This window comes from Chenopodium quinoa, unplaced genomic scaffold, assembly GCF_001683475.1.
Source record: "Chenopodium quinoa cultivar QQ74 unplaced genomic scaffold, ASM168347v1, whole genome shotgun sequence".
NCBI lineage: Eukaryota > Viridiplantae > Streptophyta > Magnoliopsida > Caryophyllales > Amaranthaceae > Chenopodium > Chenopodium quinoa.
In genome coordinates this window covers 6,927,532-6,936,819 of record NW_018742329.1, presented here as the reverse complement: position 1 = coordinate 6,936,819, position 9,288 = coordinate 6,927,532, and the positions used below count along the sequence as shown (strand labels likewise).

Sequence of the window (9,288 nt, the reverse complement as noted above, 5' to 3'; positions counted from 1 at the left end):
AAAACTTTTCTTGTTGTTGATTTATATAAAAATTGTAATATGTTTAAAGTTACCAAAAAAAAGACAAAAAGTTAACCTAAAATTAGCTAAAAGTTACCATTAATGTAAACCGGATGTATAGAAAAGTTTTTTGTTCCTCTTTGGAAATTTACACGAGAATTAAGGAGGAAAAAATAGGACAAATAACAATTACAAACTTTCATATGCGTGTGGCCAGCCACAAATTTAATTTTTAGGGTATTTTCATTTTTACCACCTTCAAATAATGACTTTGTCGAATTTACCACCTCCAAAAAAAAACATTTACTTTACCACCTCATAAAAAAATTAAACATCAGTTTTACCACCTCATCTGAGCTCAGGTGACGGAAAACGCTTGTGGGGCCCAGCATAACGGCTAGTTTTTGATTTTTTCCCAAATTTCTCTCGATTTCCCTTTTATTTAAACCTAGTTCTTCATTTGCACACCAAATTCTTGCAGATTGGAGATTAATTTTTGCGATTTTCTTCACAAATCAGTATTTTTGGGCAACCTTAACAATCCCAAACCCTCTAATTATCAAACAATCAATTGAACTCCTCGACAACAAGCATCAAATAGGTAAGCCATTGTCGTTAATTCTCTAGCAATTTTCGTGATTTCTGTTGTAATTTTTTGGCAATTCGTTGCGTGATTATGTTGCATTTGGTAAGAGTAATTGAAATTGGGCGTTTTGTGAGGTCAATTAAACCCCAATTTGAATTAAAATACTTAGGGTTCATGTAAGATTAAATTAGATTGGGGGTTTTTGTTATGTGAATTGGCTACTGAAATTAGGGTTATATTATGGTGATTGTGTTCAAATACAATTAATTTCATTCTTGTTCTTACTGAATTTCAGAAGGGAATGTCTTCAGTTAGCATGTCACCCTCAAAGGAGAAAAAATGCCAATGTGGAGTTCCAATGTCTAGGCTGACTGCTTGGACTAGGGAGAACCCAGGACGCAAGTTTAGGACCTGCAAATTCTATGATCCTGTGACTGAGTCAAGGGGGTGTAAAGATTTTGAGTGGGTGGATCAACCAGATGGAACACCTTGGCAAACAGAGGTGATTAACAACTTGCTGCTGGACAAGAAACTAATGAAGGGAGAGCTGAATGACATGAAGAGGGAAGTTGATGATGTTAGTGGACAAAGGAGGTGCTTGCTCAATGAGATTGACAGCTTGAAGATGAAATGCAAAGCTCTTAGCTCAGACAGGAAGAAGATGATCAAGGAAGTGCATGGCAGCAATGCAACAACAAAGAAAATGCTCACAATACATGCTATTGTTGTGTTTTGTTGTTTTGGTTTGGTACTGGCTATGTATTTTAGATCTTAGGTTCATTTAGGAATGCTTAGAAACAAAAAAAATCCCCAACTTATGTTGTGTTTTGTTGAATTATTATGTGTGGATGTTGGGATGACATTTCTTGTACTACTTTTAACAACATCAATGAGAAATGGAACTTTTTGGTAGAAACATATCACAATTCGTATTAGTACTTGCAACACAATGTTTGAAATTGTTTTACATTGGCTGAGACAAAAGTTAAGGCACCTTTGTGCAAAATCATTGTTCAACTACCAAATAAACTTGGTTGTCTATTACAAAATACTAATGAGTAGACCTAGGGTCACAGTTGATTGAGATCCTTGTCCTTCTTGCTTGTCATTACATGAAGCTTGGACCTGGTCTGTATTTTGACTTTGGGAGGAGTAGTTGTTGGCACTCTTGTGGGCTGACTCAGGCTCCTGTTGCTCCTGGTAACAGGCTGAGTTGGCAAAGGCTATGTTCTTGTTGCAGGCTGGCTTGACACAGCAGTTGCAGGTGCAGCATTACTTGACCCAGCCTGTGCTGTTGTTGGAGGCTGATATTGTGGCAACTTCAGTGCAGCCTGCAATCACAGTATGACAAGACTCAGAAACAAAGCCACTAAATACACTCAAGTCACAAAATACACAAAATACCTGTCTTGCTGCTTTCTCTTCACTTTTCTTTCTCTGTTCCTTAAGCCAAGGAGTCTGCATCTGTGGCCTCCCACCCTTTGGATTTGTTGCAGGTGGGTTAGGCTGTTCTGGTGCTGCTTCAGCCTTGCATGTTTTGGCAAAGTGGCCAAACCCACCACAATTCTTGCATTGTTTCATCACCTTTGGCTTCTTGCCCTCAGGTGCTGCAGAAGTGCCCTCCCCTGGTTCAAGCTTTCTCTTATTTGCCTTAGGTCTTCCTGGCTGCACTTTCAGCATAGGTGGCAAAGGCTGTCTGAGCTTGACCTTTTCCCAATTCTTAGGGCCAGGCATTGGCTGTATTGGGTTCTCATATGCAGCCAAGTATGTCACCCTATAGTAATGTGGGTGCACATACAACTCAGGATCATCCCTTTTGTCCATTATGCAAGCAAATGCATGGACACAAGGTATTCCTGTCAACTCCCATCTATAACAAGTGCATTTTCTCTCTTGCAGATCCACAATGCACTGATCATCCTTGTATTTCACCTCATAAATTTCATCCCTTGAAGCTGTAACCTCACATGTCATGGCATACTTCTCCAACCCATCAAAGACTTTGTTGACAAATGGGGTTAGTAAACCTTCCCAAGACTTTGCTGCCTCCCATTTGTCATTACTCCTCTTCATCATATATCTTCTAAGCCATTCCATTTGAGTTAGAATAGGCTTGTCTCTGGCATCTCTAATCACTGCATTAAATGTCTCACACATGTTGTTTAACAACATGTTAGACTTGCAGTTTGTAGAGAAAGCATGCCTTGACCAGTGCTGGGGGTCAATGTTTGACAACCACTGGTATGCTTCTTCATCCAAAAAATTGATACTTTCCATAGCAACTTCAAACTCAAACTGATACAACCACACACATGACAACCATTCAACACAACAACAACCATGTGCAAAACTAAATGTTCCTAGCATACATTATAGTTCACCATAAAACTGACATAAAAGAACCTAAATAGAAGCTTACCAGAGTGCTTGCCCTAGCAGCAGTCCAGAACAATTCCTTGAAAGTTGCACCATGAAATTTCAGTTTGAAATTTGACCAAATATGCCTCACACAAAATCTGAGCTCAGCTTTGGGGGCCACATCTGCAAATGCTTCTATGAGACCCTACACACAAGGCAAAACTAACAAGTTAGTGTACAGAAAATTCAAAAGCAAAGTAATTTAAACACAAACACAACCCACTTACTTTCTGTCTGTCAGACATAAAAGTCAAGCCATCTCCTTGGTCATACACACAAAGTGCCTTGAGCAAGCTCTCCAGAAACCAGCACCAGCTGTCCTTGTTCTCAATCTCTGCAGTTGCCCAAGCAATTGGGAAGATGGAATTATTGCCATCTTTTCCAACTGCAACCAAGATCTGCCCAGGGTATGCCCCTTTTAGATGGCACCCATCCACCCCAATTACTGGTCTGCAACCAGAAATGAATCCATCCCTAAGTGCAGCTAAGCACACAAACATCCTCATAAAAATTGGTCTTTCAATTTGATTAATATCATCCACCACCACATTACACTCACTCCCTGGGTTCCATTTCAGCAGTGCCTTCCCATAGTCCCAAACCTTTGAGTATTGCTCTGATGAAGAGCCATATATTATAAGCTTTGCCCTGCTTCTAGCCAACCAAGCCTTGGAGTATGTAATTTTGATCCCCAAGTCATTCAAGGCCCTGTCCTGAATCTGTTTAATCTTCTATCTGGGGTTGCCCCTGAACTCCTCCAAGTACCTGTCAACAAGGAACTCTGCTGTCACCTTGTTGTTCATTTTACTCCTAACACACCTATGCTTCAGCCTTAGTGTCTTAATTTGCCAAGCCTCTGATTTCACAAGCCTTGTTGCATAAAACTTGAACCTACACCTAACACCCTTACTACATGTACACTTCACTATCCTACAATTGTTCTTGTTATACACACACTTGCATTTCCTTTTGCAATATGTTGTTAGCCTCTTTGAATCATTGTGAAGAAGGTAATACTCATACCTATTTTCAATTGCATGTTGTCTCAAAGCTTTTCTCATTGTTTGCACATCACTGAACCTTTGACCAACTACAAATTTGATAGCCCTTTCAAAGTCTGTCTCAGGGTTAAACCAAGTAACACTACCCTGATCATCATCTGAATCACCTTCCACACTCTTTAGCTCATCAGAATCACAAGTTGCCTCCTCTTCAACCATCACTTCAATTTTCTGTAGATTTCTTTCTATGTCAAACCCTGTGTCCTCATCATCACTTTGATCCCCTCCTTCACTAACTCCCCTCAAACTGCCTTTCACCTCACTGTTAATATGGTCTACATTTTTCTTCAACCACTGTTCATCATCATCAGAGTATAAGTCCTCCTCTCCCTCATCAACTTCTAACTCAAAATCACTCAACTCAGAATCAGAAGACTCTGTATCACCATCCTCATCACTAAACACATCACTGTCATCCCTTAAGCTCCTCACTCTTTCTTTTATTTTTCTCACTAAATTAGCTAAATTTCCAGTCTCATCCCCAACCTTAGCCTTACCCTTATCTGCAGCAGTGAGTTTACCCTTCCCTTTATGTGTATTAGCATTCACTTTCTCTGCCCTAGGAAGCCTCTCCTCAGCCTCTCTGTCATGTATAACAATGCCTTTTAACCTAGGGCTTCTCCTAAATAGCTCTTCTTCAGTGGGCTTACTAAGTTCTGGGCTGGGTTTGTATACTTTAGGCCCACCAAACCTCTTTTTCAGTTCCTTCCTTTGTGCAGGGGTTAGCTCATTCCCAGATATACATTTGAAGGGTGTTTTGTTAGTCCCTTCAATTGGCTCATGACTGGTAACATACATCTCACATGCCCCCTCTTTGTTCACCGACTCTAGGAAACCATTCACCTCACCATCAACAAGCTCCCTTTTACCATTCACCCAAGACTTGCCTTTTTGTTTATACCAGCAACTAAACCCCCTAGGAACCTTCACATTCACATACACAAACCCATGTATAGCTGCTTGCCTCAAAAAGTGTACATCTATCTTATTTTTTTCCACCTTTCTCATCCAATAAACCCACCCACCATCCCAAGTTAACACCCTCCTATTTTTACCAGCTAAAGAAGGTATAAAGGCACCCCCTAATGTAATTTTTAAGTTCACTGTGTCCATTCTGTAACAACACCAACAAAAGCACACACAACAATAACCAATTTCAGTAATTACAGTAAACAACAAAAACCAATTCACCAATTACAGCAAGTAAAAGCAATTCACATTGACTATGCACTAAATTAACAGTAACCAAGTACATCTAATTAACTAATTATTTAACAAATGCACACTCTAATTCAGTCAAAGATTCGCATAATTAGGGTTTATAATACTTTAATTCACAGATTCCCCAAAAAGGCATACTTTACCCCAATTGACAACCATAAATCCAACGAAATGTACTAATAAAGGGTTTAAAGTACCTCTTGTAGTCAGGAATCTCGATTTCTGTCAGCAAATTACCAAGCTTTTGGTCCCCTCACCCTGTGGAAGATGACAAGAGAAGCTGATGTGTTGCAATTTTGTGGTTCCAGCTCGATTTCAACCACCCAAATTGATCTAGGGTTTCAGTTTTTACAGAGAGAAAGAGAAAATTCAAAGGAGAGAGAAGCAGTTACAGTGAGAATCAAGAAAAATCAAAGGAAAGAGAGACGAAAATTGATGAGGAAGTGAGAAATTTGGTGAGACATTGATTATGGAAGGTGGAAGGTGAGAAAAGGAGGAGACAAAGGGAAATCGATTTTAAACGAATTAAATTGGAGGGAAGTGACAGTTAACTGGGACCCACAAGCGTTTTCCGTCACCTGAGCTCAGATGAGGTGGTAAAACTGATGTTTAATTTTTTTATGAGGTGGTAAAGTAAATGTTTTTTTTTTTGGAGGTGGTAAATTCGACAAAGTCATTATTTGAAGGTGGTAAAAATGAAAATACCCTAATTTTTATTTAAAAAAAAAAACTGTACACCACTTTCTTTCTTGTCGAGATAGCAATAATTTAATTTTTATTTAAAAAAAAAACAGTACACCACTTTCCTTCTTCTCGAGATAGCAATTGGATTTTCTCTCTCCTCTTTTCTTCTACACCACAAATATGGGTTTTTAATTAGGCGAAGATCGAAGACGCTCCTTATCAAATTGTTGCAATTAATGGCCGAAATCATTATTATTGGTCGCTGAAACACTGATTGCCAGTGGATTGGAAGTCGAAATTGTTGTTGCTGGCTGTTTGGTTGCGCAGGGGAAAAGAGCAGGAGGAGTTGTAGTTTAATAATGGACTTGAGAGGAGGAAGAAGAAGTCAAGAGTGAAGGAATGGAGGCAGAGATTCACTGGACTACAATCGTCAATGTCGTCATGCTACTTTTTTTTCAACACAATTTCCTAGCTACTTGACAGCAATCAAGGAAATATATATGATAGGACTTTTTATTTTGTTTTTATACTTATTTTTGGGGTCAATTTGCACCCATTCAATTTCATAGATTTTGGAAGTGCGTGAGAGGGGAGATGGTTGATTGTTGTGGTGGTTGGAATTGGTGATTTGGTGCTGCTTTAGTGGTGGAATTGGTGGTTAGGTCCAGGGTTACTAGGTCGGAGGGGTTACTTGGTCAAGGGTTATTAAGGTTGGAGGGGTTACTAGGTAGATCGGAGGGATTATCAGGCTGGAGGGGTTACCAGGTCGGAGGGGTTAGGGTTACTTGATCAGGGGTTACTAGGTAGGTCGGAGGGGTTACTTGGTCAGGGTTACTAGATAGGTCGGAGGGGTTACTAGGTCAGAGGTTACTAGGTAGGTCAGAGGTATTACATAGTCAGGGGTTACTAGGTAGGTCGGAGGGGTTACCAGGTCGGAGGGATTACTTGGTCGGAGGGGTTACTTGGTCAGGGGTTACTTGGTAGGTCGAAGGGGTTACTTGGTCAGGGGTTACTAGTTACTAGGTCATCAATAGAGGTTACTTGATTAGGGTTTACTTGTATGTTAGTTGGCCACACCGTGTGGCCAGCCACACACAAAACCTGTTGAATAACAATAATTAGATAATGCAATGGGAAGTACAAAGATAGATTTGTTATTACTCATGACATGTCATCAATCCTTTGCAAAAAAAAAAAGGACCAATCACATGCTCCTAATTGAAATTTTTTAACCAATCATATTCATTGTAATTTGGCACAAGGATTATGAGTGAGATTAAGTAAGGATGAGTGAGAAAGCGTTAAATATTAAACAGAAAAAAGAGAGTTCGTTGATTTACTAAAAAAAACTTACCAAAAATAGAAAGGAGGAATATAATTTAGGGACGGAGGGAATAACTCTTAAGGATACTAAAAAAAAATGATGTATTCATCTAAAAGGTTTCATACAATAAGTTATAAAGTAAACTTAAAAATAATATTCCCTTCGTTCCCGATTGATAGTCACTTTTGTCATTTTGGTGACTCAAAATGTTAGTCACTTTTTTTTTTTCAAGTACCACTAATATTATTTTTTTTTTTACCAAAATTCTCTAAAATTTGTAAAAATATTTGTACAAATTTAACTTTCCCATGTAAATTTTACTTTCCTATGTACTTTAATTACCCCCTTCGTCTCCGAAAGAACAACCCGTTTGGATTGATTACGCGGGTATTAAGAAAGTTAAATAAAAAGAAATAAAAGTATATTGAAAAAATAAATTTACATGGGGTTTGTAAAAAAATAAAGAGAGAAAGTAATAAAAATTTTATATGGGGAAGCTAATTTTGCACAAATATTGTTACAAATTGGTGGGTGTTTAAATGCAAATGGGTCATTCTTTTTGGTACTAAAATTAGGCCAAATGGATCGTTCTTTCGGGGTCGAAGGGAGTACTTTTTCTCTCTATTTCTTTGCATACCCAATGTAAATTTACTTTTTAAATGTATTTTCTTTATATCTCCTTAATTCCCGTGATTTTTTGGGCAAAAGTACGTGACTATCAATCGGGGATGGAGGGAGTAATTGGTTAAAATTTACATAGTTTGCACCTATGCACCTATTCTGTATTTTTTTATGGTAGTTTTATTTATTTATTTATTTATTTTGACAATATATGATAGTTTTTTGGTTAAAAGAAAACTAAATCAAACGAACAAAGTATTTATACCATTACATTTTTAATTGCGTATCAATAAATTGTTTTAAACCTAATATGTACACATTAAAAGTTTGTTAAAATAATTTTAAAAAACAATATAGTGATATATATTCCGTATTTAGCAACCTTTACATTATTTTTTGTTACTCCATAGTATATTACTCTGTACTACTAAAAAATTATAGTCAAAATTAATAAATAAATAATTAAAAAAAAAAAAGTCAAAATGTGTCAATTATTACAGAGTAAGGCAAAAGCCCCGAAGACGTTGGATAAACTAGCTAAAAGTAGAAAAATTAAATTAAATGAACATTAATTACATCGATCGACGTGTGATTTTGTCATGCTTTTCCAAATTAATACAATTTTAAACAATATTTTAAATGAAAATGCTAACGAACGCCCCGGGGGCGTTGGATAAACTAGTTAAAAGTAGAAAAATTAAGTTAAAACTAACATTAATTACACCGATCGACGCGTGATTTTGTCATGCTTTCCCAAATTAATATCACTTTAGGTACTCTCTCCGTCCCTAAATAACATTCCTCCTTTCTATTTTGGGTATTTCAAAATTACATTCCACCTTTTTTAGTAAGTTTTTTTTCTCTAAATATCCCAAATACACTCTTTTTTCAGTTGTACTTTTAATGTATAATTAATGTATTTACATTCCACTTTTAATGTTTGGTTGCGACTAATGTACTTTTTCAGCCTTTAATTTTTCAGAATCCTTGTGCTAAATTACAATGAATATGATTGGTTAAATATTTTCAATTAGGAGCATGTGATTGGTCTATTTTTTTTGCAAAAAGTTGATGACATGTCATGAGTAATCACTAATCTATCTTTGTTTTACTCAAAAATATTATTTAATGTTTTGTACTTCCCATTGCATTGTTTAATTATTGTTATTTGTCTTATTCTTTTCTCTTTAATTCTTGTTTAAATTTCTAAAGAGAAATGTAATTTAGGAACGGAGGGAGTAAGATTTTAAATGCTTATCCAACGCGTGATCCTATTTTAAATGCTTTTGTGAAGATGCTTATTATAAATTGAAGAAAGTGTGTTGATATACTCGAACTAATTGCTTAGTGGATTATTGCCTTGTCTCTTTAAT

The 9,288-nt window shown here is 37.0% G+C and overlaps 4 protein-coding genes across 6 annotated transcripts; 1 reads left to right on the top strand and 3 right to left on the bottom strand.

The window, feature by feature from the left end:
* LOC110691259 lies at positions 1 to 1,401 on the top strand. The gene is made up of 2 exons (XM_021868183.1): positions 1 to 601; positions 882 to 1,401. Exon 2 carries the CDS (start codon positions 888 to 890, stop codon positions 1,359 to 1,361), a length of 474 nt encoding a protein of 157 aa, XP_021723875.1. The 5' UTR covers positions 1 to 601; positions 882 to 887; the 3' UTR covers positions 1,362 to 1,401.
* A 75-nt stretch (positions 1,402 to 1,476) lies between these two features.
* On the bottom strand, positions 1,477 to 7,674 carry LOC110691247. Of its 3 annotated transcripts, none has more exons than XM_021868163.1 (2): positions 1,991 to 2,960; positions 1,477 to 1,917 (listed from the first exon to the last, which is right to left on the bottom strand). In XM_021868163.1, the coding sequence occupies exons 1-2, from the start codon at positions 2,951 to 2,953 to the stop codon at positions 1,810 to 1,812; spliced, it is 1,071 nt and encodes a 356-aa protein (XP_021723855.1). In that variant the 5' UTR covers positions 2,954 to 2,960; the 3' UTR covers positions 1,477 to 1,809. The 3 variants fall into 3 exon arrangements, 1 of the variants encoding a protein (XP_021723855.1); XR_002505273.1 differs by lacking the exon at positions 1,991 to 2,960 and adding an exon at positions 5,484 to 7,674 and having other exon boundaries at positions 1,859 to 1,917; XR_002505272.1 differs by lacking the exons at positions 1,477 to 1,917; positions 1,991 to 2,960 and adding exons at positions 4,702 to 5,179; positions 5,484 to 7,674.
* LOC110692180 lies at positions 1,810 to 3,504 on the bottom strand. Its single transcript, XM_021869180.1, has 4 exons — positions 3,232 to 3,504; positions 3,006 to 3,149; positions 1,991 to 2,881; positions 1,810 to 1,917 (listed from the first exon to the last, which is right to left on the bottom strand). Exons 1-4 carry the CDS (start codon positions 3,502 to 3,504, stop codon positions 1,810 to 1,812), a joined length of 1,416 nt encoding a protein of 471 aa, XP_021724872.1.
* Positions 3,038 to 5,178, bottom strand: LOC110692170. Its single transcript, XM_021869173.1, has 2 exons — positions 3,232 to 5,178; positions 3,038 to 3,149 (listed from the first exon to the last, which is right to left on the bottom strand). The coding sequence occupies exon 1, from the start codon at positions 5,176 to 5,178 to the stop codon at positions 3,736 to 3,738; it is 1,443 nt and encodes a 480-aa protein (XP_021724865.1). The 3' UTR covers positions 3,038 to 3,149; positions 3,232 to 3,735.
* Positions 7,675 to 9,288: the final 1,614 nt, after the last annotated feature.

Coding starts and splice junctions, on each gene's coding strand:
- LOC110691247 (XM_021868163.1), bottom strand. CDS start 2,953: ATGCTAGGAACATTTAGTTTTGCACATGGTTGTTGTTGTGTTGAATGG. Junction 1,918..1,990: donor AAGAGAAAGCAGCAAGACAG/GTATTTTGTGTA, acceptor CTGTGATTGCAG/GCTGCACTGAAGTTGCCACA.
- LOC110692180 (XM_021869180.1), bottom strand. CDS start 3,504: ATGTTTGTGTGCTTAGCTGCACTTAGGGATGGATTCATTTCTGGTTGC. Junction 2,882..3,005: donor CTGCTAGGGCAAGCACTCTG/GTAAGCTTCTAT, acceptor TGGTTGTATCAG/TTTGAGTTTGAAGTTGCTAT. Junction 1,918..1,990: donor AAGAGAAAGCAGCAAGACAG/GTATTTTGTGTA, acceptor CTGTGATTGCAG/GCTGCACTGAAGTTGCCACA.
- LOC110692170 (XM_021869173.1), bottom strand. CDS start 5,178: ATGGACACAGTGAACTTAAAAATTACATTAGGGGGTGCCTTTATACCT.
- LOC110691259 (XM_021868183.1), top strand. CDS start 888: ATGTCTTCAGTTAGCATGTCACCCTCAAAGGAGAAAAAATGCCAATGT.